At 41.1% G+C, this 20,263-nt stretch overlaps 1 protein-coding gene across 1 annotated transcript in view; it reads left to right on the plus strand.

Annotated features, from left to right (window-relative positions):
* sema4f (sema domain, immunoglobulin domain (Ig), transmembrane domain (TM) and short cytoplasmic domain, (semaphorin) 4F) overlaps positions 1 to 14,130 on the plus strand; it is a 60,646-nt gene extending 46,516 nt beyond the window's left edge. The window contains exons 8-14 of the mRNA XM_034015965.3: positions 5,171 to 5,352; positions 6,829 to 6,970; positions 8,139 to 8,364; positions 9,308 to 9,417; positions 10,039 to 10,196; positions 10,461 to 10,513; positions 10,814 to 14,130. Of these exons, the coding sequence (XP_033871856.2) occupies positions 5,171 to 5,352; positions 6,829 to 6,970; positions 8,139 to 8,364; positions 9,308 to 9,417; positions 10,039 to 10,196; positions 10,461 to 10,513; positions 10,814 to 11,400 (1,458 nt within the window). The 3' untranslated portion in view covers positions 11,401 to 14,130. The remainder of the gene's footprint in view (positions 1 to 5,170; positions 5,353 to 6,828; positions 6,971 to 8,138; positions 8,365 to 9,307; positions 9,418 to 10,038; positions 10,197 to 10,460; positions 10,514 to 10,813) is intronic.
* Positions 14,131 to 20,263: the final 6,133 nt, after the last annotated feature.

Below are 20,263 nucleotides of genomic sequence, written 5' to 3' on the forward strand. Positions count from 1 at the left end.
GAAAGACATACCGAAAGTAGGTTTCAAGGCGGGATGAAGCTTGTGTTACAACAGAGACAACAAACAAACTAGACAAGGTCAACAAGGCCAGGATGCAGAGGAATCACGCTGACAGTCTAATAAATAAATCAATGAATTAATGAAACATGCCTGTTTAATTGTCTGTTTGTATTCAAGATGCCTTCTATAATACCTACTTTCAGTTCTGGCCCCCTGTCTGAAGAGCAAATGCATTACCCCAGCAGGGGTCCAGTCTCCAGAGCTCATCTATCAGTGGTTTTGAATGATGACTGGAGAGGGCCTCCCGGGGGGTCCTTCCTGTCTTGTCCTTGCATGTAGCGGTGCTGTCCTGTCTTGTCCTTGCGTGGAGCAGTGCTGTAATGTCTTGTCCTTGCATGGAGTGGTGCTTCCTGTCTTGTCCTTGCGTGGAGCGATGCTGTCCTGTCTTGTCTTGTCCTTGCGTGGAGTGGTGCTGTCCTGTCTTGTCTTGTCCTTGCGTGGAGCGGTGCTGTCCTGTCTTGTCCTTGCGTGGAGCGGTACTGTCCTGTCTTGTCTTGTCCTTGCGTGGAGCGGTGCTGTCCTGTCTTTTCTTATCCTTGCGTGGAGCAGTCCTTCCTGTCTTGTCCTTGCGTGGAGCGGTCCTTCCTGTCTTGTCCTTGCGTGAAGCGGTCCTTCATGTCTTGTCCTTGCATGTAGCGGTGCTGTCCTGTCTTGTCTTGTACTTGCGTGGAGTGGCCCTTCCTGTCTTGTACTTGCGTGGAGCGGTGCTGTCCTGTCTTGTCCTTGCGTGTAGCGGTCCTTCCTGTCTTGTCCTTGCGTGGAGCGGTGCTGTCCAGTCTTGTCTTGTACTTGCGTGGAGTGGCCCTTCCTGTCTTGTACTTGTGTGGAGCGGTCCTTCTTGTCTTGTCCTTGCGTGGAGCGGTCCTTCCTGTCTTGTCCTTGCGTGGAGCAGTGTTGTCCTGTCTTGTCCTTGCGTGGAGCGGTGCTTCCTGTTTTGTCCTTGTGTGGAGCGGTGCTTCCTGTTTTGTCCTTGTGTGGAGCGGTCCTTCCTGTCTTGTCCTTGCGTGGAGCGGTGCTGTCCTGTCTTGTCCTTGCGTGGAGCGGTGCTGTAATGTCTGCCACGGCTTTGTTTAGACTGCTGCTTGGCTCGGCTGCCTTGCGATAAAAAGATCAAAGGGCATTTATTACTGTGTTTGAAGAAAAATAATCCAGAGAAACCTCTAAGATCCTCTGCACGTTTTGGGTGTGTATTGAAGGGTTACTCCAGGTGGTCGTGTAAGACTGTAATTTGTTTGTTCAGCTTGTCATTATCAGTGTGGAGCTGGCATTGTGGAGGGATGTAATATACGCAGGGTTTCCCCTGGGTTCTAGATTTTTGTAGTCACTAGTGACTAATCCTTTCTAAAAACATTAGTCACTCCTGATATTCAGTAGTCACTACTGGCGCACAGCTCAAGTCTTCAAGGGTGTTATGAATCCTGTTTTTATTTTATACCTTAAATCACTCTATTGACCAAAACAATTATTTAATTTAAACCATTTTAATAATTGGCTCTACAGTTTAAATAAATTGGTAATTTACAGCTGTAAAGTTTTAGAACATTAAAATTCAAGAACCAGATTTATTTGCCCTGAAAAGCTACATACAGACACAGAATGCATTATGAATTACTTATACCATGTATGTCTTTTTACAATAAAAAGAAGTAAAAAACAGGGTTAGAATATTATATACAACCCATGGAAACAGAGTTTTCCAATAAGGCTGAAACTTTGCTGCTTGTTTTTTTTTTTTGTTATCTGACGCGTGTGAGCTTTGTTTGTTCTTTTTTTTTCTGGTGTTCCGAATCCAAGTCTTCATCTTCTACAACTTGTTGTTCTGTTTGTTCTATTTCACTCTTGCTGAAAAAACTAGTGGATTTTCTTCTGCGACATTTTACAGTATTGGCTAACAGTTTTGTTTTTTAATTCGCGCGCACAAGTTTACCGCAGTCATGTATTTATATTTGTCATGTATTTTTTGATGATAGTTATAGAAAAGAAGGCAAAGAAAAGTTCACTATCTACGCATCTCTACAGATGGCCTCAATACGAAAACATATTACTGGCATTTTTAAATTATTGCTGACTAAAACGTACAGTACTGATGCTAATTAAAAAAGAATAATAAAACGCTTACCTAGTATCAGTGTGATGGATGTCCCTGCTTGTTACCACACAAATCACTGATGATGGCAGGGAAATTGGAGAGAGCTTCAGTCGCAAGACATTTTTGGCGTTTTTAATCTTTGATGGTATTTCGTCTTGATCGCCCTTTGCTAGTAATGTACTAGTATTGTGCAAACAATCCACATTTTTTCACTGGATTGAAAGCTAAAAACTCTTACTACTCTCACACCAGACGTAACGGCTTGTCAAACTAGACCGCATGACAATACTTTGGTTTCTGATTGGCCATACATTCTGTATTTTGAAATGTAGTACTTAAGTTACACTAAACTTTAATCGGGTCATTGAAAAAAATAAATATTGATTTTCAGGCACAAACGCACACAGGAAATAAAATGAGTTAAAGACTAGGCTTAGTTTTTTAAAATGTCTTTTTTTGTATCCCAGACAAGCTGCAGTAACCACCCAACTGTTTATATGACATTTAAACAACAGGGCTTCTTTAAAATGTACAAATTTAATATGTAAATTAGTCGTGTGTGCACTGAACACTCTGTCACAGCACATCAGTCTGGTGTTAGCGATTAAACGCTGATTACGTGACAAAAGTTTGCAATAGATTGGCAAGTGGTACTAAATAAAATGCGTTGTCTGCCATTTCAGAATTTTTCTCGAGTACCCCAGTTTGAAAACTGCTAGAAGAACCTATATTTCAACAGTCACTGCCGAAGCTTATCACTTATTCTTCCAGGAGTAATGGTCGGGTGTAACGGGGATACGAGGTTATATTTGCGCTGGGCCATGTTGCTAACAAGCCTGATGTTGTCGTCCAGGCTTTACTGTGAAACTGACTGTAACCAGGGAGGGTGTGAGCGCATTCTACTGGACTGGGGAGTTTAATTATGAAAACGCAAGTGTAAACAAACAAGTAAAAAAAGATTAGCCTGTCGTCAGACATGTCATAGTAATACAAAATGCATTCATTTACTGCGTATCGGTATTGATTGCGTCTGGTCAGGGAAGGGGGTCACACAAGCACGTTAAGAGAATTTCAGCGGGACATTTTTTATTTCAGAGGGGCATTGGCGCAATCGCCCGGCCTACCACGAACACTGCGGATGCAAAGGTTTGAGCAGAACTCTCTGTAGTCGTGAAAGCGTCTGGTTGCAAACAGTAATGTGAGGCTAAAAGCTACAGCAGCACCGAATACAGCTTCATAAAGCGGACTGGGTTACCATGGTAACTGACACGCAACATGAAACTGAGGCGCTGAATGGCTTACTGCATTTACGTCGCTCACCACGGGATGAGAACGTTGCAGAGTCAATGAATCGATGAGGCCGAGGCGCTGATCTGATCAGCAGCAGTGACTCTGTGGTTTAGCGATCCCTTCCTTTGAAGAACGAGACGTGTGTGACTTTAACAAAAGGGTTTTTTTAATAGTACAAACAGAAACGATCATCACTAGTGACGATTCCACATTTTTTTTGTCGTCACTTTCAAAAAACATTCGCAAATTACGAGAGTGACGAGCGACAGCAAAACCCCTGGTGTACAGGTTCAGTATAGCATACCATCAACACCTTTAGATTATCCCAGCAATTATCCCACAAATACGCGCAGTATAGCCTTTTTGCAAAGATCCCTAAATTGTATTTAACACATTATCTAAATACTTTTTATTTTTTTTAATTACAACAAAATTAACTATTTGTGTAGTAATAAATAGTCATATATATATATATATATATATATATATATATATATATATATATATATATATATATATATAATTACAAAAAGGCACCTTTGTCAAATATATTAGCCATATATCACAAATATATTAATAATATATTTTAATTGCATTTATGTTTTGTATATTTTTGTATAATGTATTTCATAATTAATTTATATTTAAAATCTATAATTTCTGTTTTAAAAAGTGGACATTTTTGTTTTTGCACATCAAATATTTGTATAGAATTTGTTTTTGAATTCTTAAATATATAAAGGTATAATCAATACTTGCACAGTATGATGCAGTAATATGACTAAATATAATTAATTGAGTTTGATAAATCACTAAATATAATCTAACTCAATGAATGACTTCTCTTCGCAGAATAAGTCTTTTTGAACTATTGTAAACCAGTTGCCATGACAGGCCAACAGAGTTGGGGTCAATTCCTGTTTTTCAATTACAATTTTAAAATCAGTTCCCAGTTCCAATTCTTTCTCTTTTCATCAGTAGCCTGGCATGCGTTCCCTTCACCCCGTCATGAAGAACTCTCAGAGCGGGCAGCCTCACTGTCTGAAGGGTTTGATCCCAGCAAAGTGAAAATCGACTGTGCCTGGCAGTGTAATCATGATTGTTTAATTATTTATAAACTTTCATTTTCATCCGATTTTAGTGCCTGATCAATTAACAAATGCATTTCACAGCAGAGATGAGAGATGAGGGTTCAGCTGTTTAAAGGCCTCCCCCACCACCATTATTCTTAACTGCTTGAAACTGAAAGGACAGGAGAGGGACTCTCTTTTGGACTGTAGGAAACTACTTACTTACTTTATCAGTTGCAGGTGAACTTTATTCAGGACATGGTTGATTTTTCAGAAATCATAAAAAAAAAAAAAATTATAATAAATAAACAAAAAAAAAACATATACATTGAGCACTCCTTGCTGGAACTGACAAAAACTGCAGACCCAGGTGTGTCGCCACTATGGGAGCCTTCAAAAACAGTTCTATTACAGATGAAAATTTACAAACGAAAAGAGGCACATGAATGTGCATCCGGATTCCTAGTTGCAAGACTAAATCAATTAGTTTCCCTCAACCTGTCATCTTCAATGGAAAACACTCAAGTCAATTTGGTATCAACAACACAGCTGGGTAACCCATCTCTGACCTACAGAGTGCTCTGTAGATGGCATCACCCTGGTAGCTCAGTGTGTCACTGGTGAGGCCAGGGCTGCACTCTTACCTGCTGTCTGTTCACAGGGAGACATCGGGGGTCTAAAGACCCTGCAGAAGCGATGGACCACCTTCCTGAAGGCCCAGCTGGTGTGTGAGAACCTGCAGACTGGCGCCCGGTACAACATCCTGAGAGACGTGTTCACCCTGCAGAGGGAGCCGGGGAGCTGGGGCAGCACACGATTCTACGGGCTCTTCACCTCACAGTGGTAAGACAGCAGACATGGCTGGGCCAGGCCTCAGAGTATAGCTATAGGAGTCACACCTTGAACTCTGTGCGTACTAATAAGCAGGGGTTCATTTGGGCCAGATTTCAATGGATCCAGTGGATTAGACAGTTTGCAAATGATCTTTTTACACCCCAAATGGCGAAACGCCAAAATAGTAGTCCTCAACAAAAAAGTGTCGTGGCTCCGGTTCATCAGATTAGTCGGCCCGCCACAGGGATTGTTCTAATTATGTAAAACACGGCTAGGCAAAGGTCAGCATGCAACTGCTGACACCAACGATAAGGCATGAAACCTACAAGCAGATGAGAACTTGAAGCATGTATATGGATGTTTCTGTAAGTCAAGGTCAGTACATTAATCTCTATGAACAAGAATGCTATCCCTCTTCCTTAGTTATAAGATCTGGTACCTTTTTCTTTACAAATTAACACATGGTGATAAGAGTCACACTTTAGAAATCTAAGAGCATAGAAAAATGTACGAACTAGATTCAGCCAATCGGTGCTTGTCTGGTTCCTAGTAGCTGATTGATATCAAAACTTCGTCAAGTCGGGTCTTAACCCATTAAGTGCCATTGTCCTCAGTTGAGGCCAGGATACCTTGTCATTTTTGGAGCATTTTTAACTGTCATCTAGCTGTTATTTTAATTTTCCCTAACTATATTGTTATGATCTCTTACTCAAATTTTTCTCACCGCAAAAGTTAAGTCTAAATGTATTGCTTCAAATTACATATACAGCTTGTGTTATAAAGGATCCAACTGATTCTACCTCAACAACATGACTAGGTAGCCCATTCTATACCCATTCCATTCCAAATCTACTTCTTAAAAGTGTTGTCACAGGAATTTCACTTTGAACTCACACTTTAGAAATGAGTTCTCAAAGTTTAGTAATAAGAATCACACCCTGGAAATCCAATCCACTGCTGTAATATCACACTCTAAATATCTAGTTTTCAACTTGTAGCAGTAGAAAGCGCACTTTCTTGTCAAGGAGTGAATGAGTTTTAACAGTTTCTAAGACCATCCAGTTTTATCAGATCATACTAGTATCACACTAGTAAGAAATTTGAAGACAGCTTGTGTGCCTAAAAAAAAATATTGTACAATATATGCAATTAAATTTTAGTTATTCTTTATTTCATTTACCAAATTAAAGTACTGTACTGCGAGAGAATCAGAATGGCTTTATATTGTACAGTAATGCAGCTGCTTTGTTTAAATGTTCTCTTCAGTTTGTGTGCCGTTAATTTTAGCTGATGTTATTGTCATAAAGGGTCCTTCTGCTATCCCTGAAAAACTTAGAAACAATAAGGATAGTCCAGATTGACGTTCTGAAATCAAGTGGCCAACTTACATGGATTTGTCATGATATGGGTTTATTATAGTGGCCAGTCCATGCAACTTAGGGTAATGTTAAAATGTGCTATGCACTCTCTGCTCTCTTCTCTCAGGGAGCGTGACGAGGTGTCGGCGGTGTGTGTGTACAGCCTGCCGGAGGTGAGCCAGGCACTTTCAGGCTCCTACAAGGAGGTGAAGAGGGACTGCGAGAAACCAGCATACCCAGAGCCAAACCTCCACCCCCGTCCGGGAGCGGTAAGAACTGCCCCCTCCTTCTCCGTGCACCTGTCACTGCAACGCTACTTCCCAAATGGTGCATGATGATCTGTTCTCTAACATTTCTGGGAAACCCAAGTACTCCTACAGTATATTGGTGGTCATTAAAACAGCTGGAAAGGAGCATTTTTGCTTGTAGTGTATAGGCTATCGATTTTAAAAGAGTAAAGTAAAGCACTATAGCAGACTTTTGCAGATGTTGTGTGTTTATTGTTTCCTTCCATTCATATCAGGAATTATTTTGCACACTTTGACCAGCCAGAACTGCACAAGATGACATCTCTTACAAAAATGAATATATATATATATATATATATATATATATATATATATATATATATATATATATATATATATATATATAAATAAAATAAGGTTTGCATTATGTGAGACAGTAAAAGTTAAGTTTTTTTGCCGTCAAGTTTCCGTGTCTTTTTCAGCCAAAAAAAAAAAAGGTTTGGGAGGTTGTTAATTACACACTTTAACATTTTTTATATACAACTATTTTGCCGTTTTTATGTTTACTAGTTTGTTCCGAGGGTGTTTGTGTTTTGCTAACGTCTCTGTGTACCTTTTTGCAAGTAGTAGTTTCCCTTCAGTCAGAATCAGAATGTATTACAAAGTATCTTTGTCTGTGGATGGGAGATTTATAGATGTTTACAGCGACTCCCTCATGGAAAATGCAGTTCGCCCTGAATATTGAATAATGACAGCCTGTTGCTGGGGTAGTTTCAAATGTTGGAAACATGGGTTTCTCTTGGATTTACTCGATTTTCACTGGATGTGGAGGGCTGTGGAGGGCTCTGGAGGGTTTTTCTTTATCACGTACACACTGGAGAATTGTGGAGATGTATTGATGTTTGACAGCTCACACTGGGGTAGCACTCTGTTGCTTGTATTAATGAGCGCATGTTTCCAGTATCACACGGCCGTGTGATATGGGAAATATCAACTGGATGAGCCCATTGGAAAGATTGCTCACCAGATAATATAAACTGATACGCCCGTGTGCTGTATGATGAGAGCAACTTGCCCTTTTCTGGCATTTTGCCCCTCTTTTGGCTCCTAAGTAGGATTCACAATGACTTTTAGTCAAAGCATTCTTTCTGTGTTTCTATGTCTTGACTGTGCATGGCTCCTCCCGCAGTGCATCACGTCCTCTCTCGTGGCGGAGGGATTCTCGAACTCGTTGAGCCTGCCGGACAAGGTGCTGACCTTTGTCAGAGACCATCCTCTGATGGAGCAACCTGTGGTGGCCCGCCCCCTGCTGGAGAAGATGGGAACCAAATACACCAAGATCGCAGTGAGCCTGGCCCCTCTGCACCTCCCCTCCTCAGAATTCAAAACCACGCCTATCCTGCACCTGGGCACAGGTGAGATTGGGGGAGAATAATAAATACTTAACTTGGCATTGCTTGTATCACTTGTTATGCCAATAAAGACCATTTGAATTGAGAGCCCCTTGTCTGAAGAGCAAATGCATTACCCCAGGAGGGGTCCTGTCTCCAGAGCTCATCTCTCAGTGGTTCAGAATGATGACTGTAGAGGGCCTCGCTCCTTGCATGGAGCGATGCTGTAATACAGGGGTCTCCAACCCTGGTCCTGGAGAGCTACTGTGGCTGTTGGTTTTCATTTCAACCAATCTCTCAGTTGCTTAATTGAACCAATTATTGTCTTAATTATTATTATTATTATTATTTGTTTATTTAGCAGACACCTTTATCCAAGGCGACTTAGAGACTAGGGTGTGTGAACTATGCATCAGCTGCAGAGTCACTTACAAATACGTCTCACCCGAAAGACGGAGCACAAGGAGGTTAAGTGACTAGTCAAGATTAACAGGTGTTCCAGATCATTGGCCACTGATGATGTAAAGACACCTATAAAACCTGCTGGGTAGGGGCTCTCCAGGACCAGGGTTGGAGACCCCTGCTGTAATGTCTGCCACGGCTTCATTTAGACTGCCGCTTAGCTCGGCTGCCTTACAATGAAAAGATCTATTTGGCTGAAACCACTGGGGCATTTTAATATTGTGTAATGAAGAAAAATAAACCAGAGTCGCACTGATAATTGAGAGAGGTGGGGCAGGAAAGACCTTGTGGTAATGGAGCAGTAAGGAGATGGGGAGGGGGTTAAGAGACATGTTGAAACATGCCGTGCTTTGTGTTGTGCACTGGGGTGTTGGAGCAGTAGCATTGATTCTTCCAAACTCCATTGAATTTGCCTTTTAAACTCTGGAAATGTTTCAAAGAATCAATTCCCGTATTTTTTGGGAATGTAAAGACAGAATGTAAAAGGTGTGTGTGTGTGTTTCAGACCGAGGCAAGCTGCACAGGGCAGTGGAGGTGGGGGACCGGGCAATGCTTATTGAGGAGACGGTGCTGTTCTCTTCAGAGGAGCCCATTCACAACATCCAGCTGGACCAGGTACAGCACACTGTGTTAGATGAGTCCTTCATTTAGTATTGTTTGAGAAAAAAAATCGTACATTTCTTATTGTAAGAAAAAAAACGTTTTTAAATAACAAGATCACTAGTGCAATCAAAAAATGACTCAGAATGGGCAGCTTACTCTAGATTTGATGTGTAAAACATCTACAGCACATTATAATGGGGTCCAGTTAAAATGTTTCTGGCATTTAAGGAGAGGTACGTCTTGGTTAGAATTGCTTTAACAGTGCAACAGTAATGTATATCCCATCAGAAAGAGCATGCATAGCCGTTACCCAGAAGACACAAACAATAAACCTTTGAGAAATAATAGCAAGGACAAAAGTGGCTTGTATCTTTAGACTGTGGACCAGAAATGCACAACACTTATCTCTGTCATTTGTTCTCTCTGTGTCTGTGTCTCTCTCTCTCTCTCTCTCTCTCTCTCTCTCTCTCTCTCTCTCTCTCTCTCTCTCTCTCTCTCTCTCTCTCTCTCTCTCTCTCTCTCTCTCTCTCTCTCTCTCTCTCTCTCTCTCTCTCTCTCTCTCTCTCTCTCTCTCTCTCTCTCTCTCTCTCTCTCTCTCTCTCTCTCTCTCTCTCCTCCCCCCCGTGGTTGCAGGACTCCTTGTATGTGGGTTCTTCCAGCACCGTGGTGAAGCTGCCTCTAGCGAACTGTAGCCAGTACAGCAGCTGTCAGGACTGTGTCCTGGCCCGGGACCCTCTCTGTGGATGGGACACCAGTCAGTCTGCTTGTGTGCAGCCTGGAAAGAGCCAGGGGTAAGCACCTATAATAGAACACATATTCTAAAGATTTACAACACTATTTTTGCACGGTATTTTTGTACTTTTCCCGTTCTTTTCCCATGGTTATACTGTGCATTTACCAGATTAACATGGTTTGACACGTTTTTTTTTAATTTTTTTTTTATATGCTTCACAGTGGTTGCCTCTGCTTTAACTATGCCTTATTATACTTTGCTGTGTTTTTACTGTGGGAAGTTTTATTGTTCTACTCATTTTGACCTTTTCATTTGGTATCAGACTTCTCCAGGATGTGGAACATGGAGAGGCAATCAAGCTGTGTCCCGATACAGGTAAGTGAGGCTCGAATATCATACCAGCAATGTTGAGTCTGCACAGCGTTGATATTTCAGACAAGCAGGGTTTTCATAACCACTGGACGTGCATTTGTTATAAATTTGTGTAATGAAATTATTGGTATCAGTCTGTATAGAGCTTTGAATGAACTGAACCAGTTTAACCACCTTCCAGGTCTTTATTATTTATCTATTCATACCTGTATAACCTGAAGGACTTCGTCCACATGGACCATATTTGTGTTCCCGTGCTGAACATGTTCTAACAAACCAAATCTGTGATTGTGCTCCCTGTAGGAAGGTGTGATCCGGAGCGGGCTGTCGTGAAGGCTATCCTGGGGTCCCGCATTGTGCTGCCCTGTGTGCCCCACTCATCCTGGTCCCACTGTGTGTGGAAGTTCCCCAAGGACCTCCCTGCAGTAAACCAGCGTGCAGACGGGCTGGAGATCACAGTGTCGCAGAGCAGCCTGGGGGTGTACAGCTGCATCTGTGTGGAGAACAAGATCAGCTGTGACAGAGCCTCCTACACGCTGGAGGTGGGTGACCCCACCATGGGGGCCCTGTGCTCTAGCAGCAGGAATTACACTGTGGGCATCTCCTTCTTCTGCCTCTTGCTGGGTGTGCTGCTGGGGGCAGCGAGTTTCTGGGGCTTCAAAAGGTTCAGGGGCACCAAACAAACGCAGATAGAGCAGCGCTACGCAGAGACCCCCAACTCCCCAAGCAGTCCAAGCATCATGTCCGAGGGCATGCCGCTAACTGAGAAGAAGAATGGACTGAACGGGCATAATGCCTACGCCAACGTGAACGAGGTCTGCGACGATGCCCGCCCCATCATGAAACTCGCAGGGGCCCCTCTCGCCCGCTGTGATGAGAGCTCCATCTAGTACTGGGGGAGTGGGATTGTCTCTGGATGAGACTGGAGAGTGAAGTTCCTGATCCAGCTCTCTGTACTCTGTGCATAGATGCCTGTGTGTGTATTTGTGTCTGCTGCCGCTGCCGCCATTGTTGCTGGGCCACTATCCCAACCCCTCTCCGCCTCCCTCCTCACATGCTCTGGATGTTCCACATCAATCACTTGCTGACCACCCCCAAAGTATTTTTGGCATTAGCTGAGCTGTTTCATTTACAAGCAAAACCTGAAGCCCTAATCTCTCTTGTCTTTTTAAACTGTGAACATGCAGAACAGGGTGAGGTGATCACATGCATTGGAATAGGGGTCTGGGGCTTTTGGTTAAGGATTACCATCCCCCCCCCCCCCCCCCCCAGGTGTGGATATCTGATTTCAAGAACTACAGATGTGCAATGAAGAAGCTGGAGATCCCCCAGGTATGTGTCTCACGAATGTTTTGAAGATGGACTTTGAAGTGATGCTGCCACTGGACTGTCTAACAGGCATTGTGCTTTAGTCTCCATCACTGCAGATTGGGGCTGGAGGGGCATTCTTGCTGCCACGATCTTTCCCTCCCTGCAGAGAAGAAATTAACCTTGCCCCCTCAAACCGACTCCAAAGTGTATGGCATGAATTTGATGCACGCTGCGATGCACCTTTTTATTTTTATTTAATTATTCTTTTAAGCATTTAATAATTAATCTTGTTCTGGGTCTCTCGGGACACTTCTAGCTGAGTTTGTAAAGCTGATCGACAGTCCTGCTGGATTTTTTAAACTTCCCTCTGCACTGGGGATGGACTCCTGTTGAAACATTTGCAACTGGCAAGTGGAGTGTACTGTGTATACAGTGTGTGGTCTTGTACCCCATGGTTTTATGAGCGGACTGCTCCAGATCTGGACAGCCTGGGCCACTGTATCTTTGAAACTCGAGTTCGGAAGCACCTGGACTGACAGGTCAATGCAGAGAGACACAATCTTTACAAAAACAAAAAGATTCAGAGTGAAACCTCTATTATCCTGACTAAATGGATCCAGGTTGTAATCAGATCGTTCAGATAATTAAATTGCAACTGTGAAACTTTTTAAAGGACATTCCAGATACGATAGAGCCCTTGTATGCAGTAACTGTGATGTTTTGAAAATATCAGAGATTGAGAGCTGAACAGTGAAGAGTTTGGTGTTTTAAAACAGGGCAGAACACAGCACACAACAAGACAGATTACCAAGGGGCTGTTCAAATAACAGAGGTAGTTGGATTATCAAGGTTTAAACATACTGTTAACAAAATACATCCACGTGTGTATGTATGGGTGGTTGGATCTATGGATGTGTGTGTGTATACAGTGCCATGAAAAAGTATTTTCCCCCTGTCTGATTTTCTGCATTTTTGGTTATTTTTCACATTGTATTTGGTCAGATTTTTTTGTGGGCTGTAGTAGTATATAGCGGGAGTCATAGAAAAAATGACACCAAAGTTTGGTGCTTCTTTCATTTGTTTGGTGTGCAAGGTAATCAAACATCAATCTTCAGGTGTGAAAAATATACATATATATATAATATACATATATATAACGTCTAACATCACTATAACAAACCCTTAACGAACTCCCTTTTTTAATGATCCAAGCAGCAATAACTGTTTTTTTTTCCCAATGGAAATTAGCCCTATTAGAACGATTACTTTTACAAAATCTACCCAGGTAAAATGATCTCGGTAGTGACTGACTGAACTTTCTTTTAAATATACAGTTTAAATGTTGATCAATGTGAAGTTGTCTTGAAAGAACTACTGTGTACTATATAAAGATGTTCAATTCAATTTGGGCATTTCTTCATTAATCTGATTCAGCAAAATGCCAAACCCTATTATAGTGACACCCTGATATAACGAACACTTCTCCAGGTCCCAAGGGGGTTCGTTATAAAGAAGTTAGACTGTGTGTGTGTGTGTGTGTGTGTATTTGTGTGTATATATATGAAAAAATAACAATGCAGGATTTACACAATCCTCCTAATGACCAGGATTTTGAAACTGACTCTGCCTTCCAGCATCTCTTAATCAATATGCTTGCTGTGCATGCCCCCAGGGCAGGCGGAGTCGGGAGGGGGGAGGGAACTGGTCTGCTGCAGGGGAGAGCTTACCCAGCGTGCTGTGCAGTGAACACACCTACAGATGGTTCAGGGGACCCCTTTTTTAAAAACAGTTTTCAATAGGGGGGACCACCAACTGAAAATGAAACTGTCCCAAACTCTCCTAGTGTACATAAAGTCATTTGGAGGATATGTAAATAATTCTGGACTATACCCCTTTCCCAATATACTGTAAAGTGGAATTATTTGCATATACCTATCACTTGATTCCTCACCTGGTTCCATTAAACTCCAGAGGGTTTTGAATACTATTTCCTAACAGGATTCAGGTATTTCACAAGGCTTAATATACCCAGCTCTGACTACCTGTATAACAAGCAAGAGTTCACCCAAACTGAACACAAAGCTGTTTTGTTTTTTCCCCCTCATGAAATTGGTCATCAGTGCTTGTTTAAAAATCACAGAGAATGTCGAAACAAAAAATATAAAGTTTCTTAGTCAATAGTAGTGTTAGCCATTAAAAACCTCATATTGTGCCACAGACTGCAATTATCTGTTTACACACATTGGTACTAAAGCTTCATAATCTTATTACATTTCCATTAGAACTTCCATCAGGGCTAGTGAGGTACCCCCCCCCCCCCCCCCCGAAAAAAAAAATGCTGTTTGAATCAAGATTGTGTGACTCTGGAAATGTATTCTTTGTTGACACAGTGCATTATGACTCATTTTCTTAATGGGCACAGCCATTAATAACCAATCACAGCAGATCTGTGTGCTGAGCTAAGTAGCAAGGATGTAGCCAGTTGTCCAGGTTGTGGGATTGGAGTGGTGGTGTCTGCTTTGTGTTGCAGAGTTTGCCTCACTTCCTCAGTGTTGGCTGTTGCACGTCTTGTTTAGACTTCAGTTCTTCACTCCTGTAGTGATTTATATATTTTAATCATTTCAAAGCCATTCCCCTGGTCTTGGAATCAGGTGTCCGGCACCGAGTACATTTTTATAGTGTCGTGTTATTGTGTGGCTTGATATCTTCAGATGCATCACTGTCCAGGGCCAGTGTTTTTGCATTACTACTGGTAAAGTTCATTAGGTAGCCATCAGATATGGAGAGCCAATCATTGATTCTGACTCCTCAGGACAGGGTTTACTGTGTAGAAAGGTGCTACAGAGTGAATAACAAAACCAAGTGAGCGCAGAGAACTGCACAAAAAATAGTAGGCAAACTCTGCCATTCAGAACTGTCTGTAAAATGTCTATGTTGTGTAAAGTTTTGAATTGTTATTGAACTGTTATTATTTTTTTATTATTTTCAACTATTAACTTATTTTCGAAGGATGAGCAATGTTTTGTAAAAAAAAAAATAAAATAAATAAAGAAGCATTTTAACACACTTCCTGTATTGTACATTCTGCTGTGTCTCTCCCTCTTTACACCTGTGCCCCTCTTCATCTCTCCCTCTGTTCCTTTCTCTCTCTTAATCTCCCTCTCTCTGTGGAGTGGTCAGGTACTGATGTGCTTCACTGCTCTGTAGATTCTCACTCTACTTGTGTCCACTGGCCAATCCTACTGTTGGGCCCCAGTATTTTAAAGATTTATGCAGTGAGAATATTGTAAAGGGTGCTGTACAATAAACAGTAAGCTGAGATCCAAGCCACAAAAGATCAGGGCATTTAAACACAAGCGGAAAATATAATTAGATAAGAAGAAATAAACGGGGGGGGGGGGGGGTCGGCAGAGAATGTGTTTATACTGTGTGTGTGTGTATATATATATATATATATATATATATATGTGTGTGTGTGTATATATAATATATATATATATATATATATATATATATATATATATATATATATATATATATATATATATATATATATATATATATATATATATATATATATATCTATATCTATATATATATCTATATCTATATATCTATAATATATCACAACAGGCAGGGGGTTAAAACCATCCCTGCCAAAACACGTGCAAACGTATATTTGATTATTGTTTCATTATCGCCGGCACCTGGCTAGTATTGTAAATTAGAGCCAGGTGCAGGGTATTAAAGGAGAGCAGTCACTCTGCTCAGGGCTGCTGCTGTGTGAGCCCAATTGATGGTGTGTTTAATCGTAATAAAAGGTACTGTGTGAAGTATTTTTGTTTTCATCAGTAAAAACTGTGTTTTTTTTTTTTTAGCCGGTAAACAGCTTAGCTTTCCGGTTTATTAGAATAGGTTCTTGAGAAATGTTTAGTTAGCGCTCCGAAGGCGCTAGGTGTTTGTTTTGTTTTTGATTTATTTTGTAATAATTAAAGTGCGCGTCAGCGTTTTTCTTTCAATCCTGTGTGTTGGGTCGTGTTTGGAAGGGAAAAGAACCCGAGCGAGCCTGTGTGGCGAGCGTCTCGTTTACTACATCCATCTATCTAAAATATATATATATATATACATATATATATTTTAGATAGATTTGTAAACCCGTCCTTGTATTGTATGTACATTATATACTGAATTGTGAACACCTATTAGAACTATTGTACTTTTTGTTTAACATATCGTTTCTTTCAGGATATAAATGGCTGGTTTCACAGACCCTGCTCAACATACACTTCTACATACTGGGCATACCCTCCTGTAAACAATCAGACGAAGCGGCCCTACGAAAGGGTTTCCAAACACCAGAAGCAACAAGACATTTTTAAATTATTATTATTATGCTTTGGTTTACTTTAATTTTGATTTATGATTTCAGATTTTTTGTTTTATTTTTTTTATTTAAGCGATGGTGCCAGTCGATGATGCCTCTACCGTGTGATAATTGACCGCGACGGGAGTTATGCGTCCAGAGTCGCAAGCGAGGGCACTAAAGTCAAGCCAAGGTCAACTATCATGGTAGAGCCATCATCGAGAGGGCATTATCTCAATTTGAAATTTATTTTACCAACACTAATACAAAATATTGTATTAAAAAGGAACTTTTATTTATTTATTTTTCTAAATTATATGTTACTGGTTGTGGTTTAGTAAACTTAAAGAAAGAAAACAGTGCTATACAGTAGAATGTCAGTCACAGAGTTTGACAAATAGTTCCCAGGTATGACTTACGTGTTCGCTGTTGTCATTATATTACAATACCGTAGTTCTTTTTTTCCCCCCAATATACGAGGATTTTATACAAATGGAAGAAAAGCAAAACATTGTATTTTAATATTTACATAGTGTGAAGAAGCAATGCCAGAAAATGTAAACATCCAGTGTTCTTTTATTAATAAAAAAAAAAACGAGCTCGCTTGATTATTTCAATATGAACACAAGTGAACTGAGTACTGGGAAAACACGTGAAACATGGAAACGAGCCCCAAACGAACTCAGTACGTTTGTACACAAGGCAAGTGTGAACAGCTAGCACACTGATGCATTGTTTGAAAGCAAACGAACCGAACTGAGGACGTTTGAAATGAACCCAGTGTAAATACCCCCTAAGACGACAGGTGCAGCCCATGGGCCGGTGGACAGCTCGATCACTCCTACCTCCTGCACCTCTTGTAGGATCTTCCCGGCCACATGTCGTCTGAACAGGGGTAGTCAGCGTGGTGGTTCTCGACTGGGCGGGGAGTGCCCGCTGTCAATCCAATGTTGGTCCAGACAGTCTGTCCTATCTTCGGGCCAGACTGCAAACAGGTGCGCAAACTCCTGTAAAAGCGCAAGGAGTTGGTTGCGTTCTTGAGCACTGAGTTCCTCTTGGCTGCGTTGCACCCCCTCCATAGCCTCACTAAGACGTATCTCTGCGCTGGGTGTGCGCCGTTTGCAGAAGCCCTTAAAAGAGCAGACGCTTTCTGGGATACGGGATGTGGTGCTGGTGCCTGTCGCCACTCTCTGCAGAGTTGGAACAAAAGTTGAAGCTAATTACAGTTAGTTTTTAATGTAATATAATACAATATTTTAAATAGACCACCCATTCCCCTCCAAAAAAGAGGGGGTTTAATAGGTCAACCTGAAAATCTAATGTGTGAAATTTGTACTTTACTTGGGTACCCAAAGAAGCATGTTTCAATTGGACATCAGTGTTGTTTCTGACTTAACCAAACAAGTATAATAATATTGACATTTAATACTAATACAGTAATACTGACATTTCGTGTTGTTGTTGTTGTTGTTGTTGTTAGTAGTATTTATTTTTAATAAATGGGAAGGAATCAAATACTTAAATACATTATTTTATTTTTGTTTTTTTGTCTTTCAGGGGCAGCCTTGCAGAAGTGGCCAAACACACCTGCCAGTTTAATAGGCACAGCAATACATGGAAAGCTAACTGAGCTTTGATACAAGTTCAAGAAAAATCCTGTCGAGCTTGCATGACTTGCATTTGTTTTAGATTTTGATTTCCTGCTGCCATTATCTTTAAGATTCCTGATTTTATATGATTTTTACTTTGTGGTGTTTCTCATTTTTTTTTATCATTATTTTTAAGGTCACTATTTAGTTTAGATTATTAGAATCAAGCTCTTCTTATTCCAGAATACTTTATTAAACATTCAACATTAAGAATGTTTATAACATAAAATGGCAATGGCAATGTAAAATTAAAGATGACTATAAACATGCACTATGTATTTGACAGTAACAAATCCTGTTATACTAATAGGCAGGTCCAGTATTGTGATAAAACAAACCCATCAATGGAATCTAACAGCCATTTTATTTCAACTTAAAACTTAAAAATGTCATTTGTTACTACATCATCGATAAAACATCCACTGCTAATACATTTCTAATATACTGGGCTTATATCTTGAGTTGTTTAATCATAGATAGAATATACATGGATGTTACATGAATCAACATACATATATGTTCTATGTGAGGTGATATATTAAGCATATACGGAACATATACGTTGACTTATAAGAAAGTGGCCATAATTTATATAAAAGTTATATATGGTCAATATATAAGAAATATATGTTGCATCATCTTTCATATATTTATTTTCCATGTGGCACACTTTGGTTCTGTGGTGACCAGAAGCAATTGAGGGACATTGTGACCCGGGAGACTCCAACTAAGGGGAATATTGAGGGATGAGCAGAGCAAGTCTGCCCCCTGCTGCTTCACTACAGTAAATAAGAACATTACAAAAAAAATATGAATAGGAGGAAGCCATTCGGTCCATTTATATTTATCCAGTTCCTAGTTGCTTATTGAAACTTTGTCAATTTGGGTCCTAAAGGATCTTACCGATTCCCTCTGTCCAAATTCTAACTCTCCTAATGTCCAACCATGTCTGCTGGGCCTGACTTCTGTACCATGCTCAAAGTATTGGTTCAGGTTAATTTTATCTATTCCTTTCAAGATTGTAACCTCTTAGCAGCTTCCTTCAGCTATGTTTGATTCACCTAGTGGTCATTGGGTAGCTGGCATCAGCTGTCTTCAATTCCATACTATGTCTCCCTTTAGCTGTGTATCTGTAGTGGATTTATTCACCGCTATCCAAAGAGACTCAGGATTCAGGTTTATTGTCAGCGCTAGATATTTTAATCAATGTATACAATGGAAGAGTCTAAAAGAGACTGTTGTAGAAAGAAGGGTTACATTAGATTTTATACAGAGTGTTACAAGATAGGGTGTGTCTCTAGTTGGAATGTCTAGGAGGCTGTGCGGTCCAGTGGTTAAAGAAAAGGGCTTGTAACCAGGAGGTCCCCAGTTCAAATCCCACCTCAGCCACTGACTCATTGTGTGACCCTGAGCAAGCCACTTAACCTCCTTGTGCTCCGTCTTTCAGGTGAGATGTAATTGTAAGTGACTCTGCAGCTGATGCATAGTTCACACACCCTAGTCTCTGTAAGTCGCCTTGGATAAAGGCATCTGCTAAATAAACAAATAATAATAAATAAACAAATAATAATGCCACAGAAGTTTGTGATAAGGCCTTTTGTTCATTTTCATGTGGTTCCAGCTGTGCTGGAGCCTACCAGAACCAATTGTCCTGGGCAGTTCTTTCCTGGGGCCAGGGTGTAAATCCTTTGATCTGATGGGGTGTCGACTGTGTTGTAACTTCTCTCCTGCCTCAGGCAATCCTTTGTTATCACAACACAAGATAGAATCAGAACAGAGACAGTCTCAGAGTTATCAAAGTTGGTGTCCTGGGGATGGGGGAGCACTGTTGTTCACAAATCCGAAGGGCCAGCTGCAGCTGATGCAATCACACTGCTTGCTACAGTCTCAAAGGCACCTCACATTCAATTAAATGTATATAGAAATACAAGATACACACATATCATACAGAATATCATTTTCTTCTTCATATCTATCTCTGGGATCCTTTAAGACGCAACTTGAGATACTGGGAACCGGCACTTGGTGTGCAGTGCTCGCTCTCAGGTCTCCAGATCAGTGCTGAAAGCAGCAGAGCACTGACAGTGCAGTAGGATGATAGATGTATTATTGGTCTGACAGTGAGGGTCAGCAGATACTAACCAGCAGCGCAGATTTCGTGAGTCTGTGTCACTCCAGGAAACAGGTGTGGAGTAGACTCCTGACCGCAGGGCTACTGTGCTCATTTCCTGTACACGCTGCCTGACTGACGGGGCATGTTACACCATGTGAGTCTTGCCCCTTTTCCGCTGGCACGTCCAAGCCGTGAGGGCCCCAGTCCCTCATGGTATGGGTGGTTTTCCACTGGCTCTTTGTCAAGCTGAGCGAGAACCAAGCCGTGAAACTCTGGTCTCACAACACATCTGAATCTGGCTCGCAGCTGAGCAGGGC

The sequence above is a fragment of the Acipenser ruthenus genome, chromosome 2 (assembly GCF_902713425.1).
Source record: "Acipenser ruthenus chromosome 2, fAciRut3.2 maternal haplotype, whole genome shotgun sequence".
NCBI classification, from domain to species: Eukaryota; Metazoa; Chordata; class Actinopteri; order Acipenseriformes; family Acipenseridae; genus Acipenser; species Acipenser ruthenus.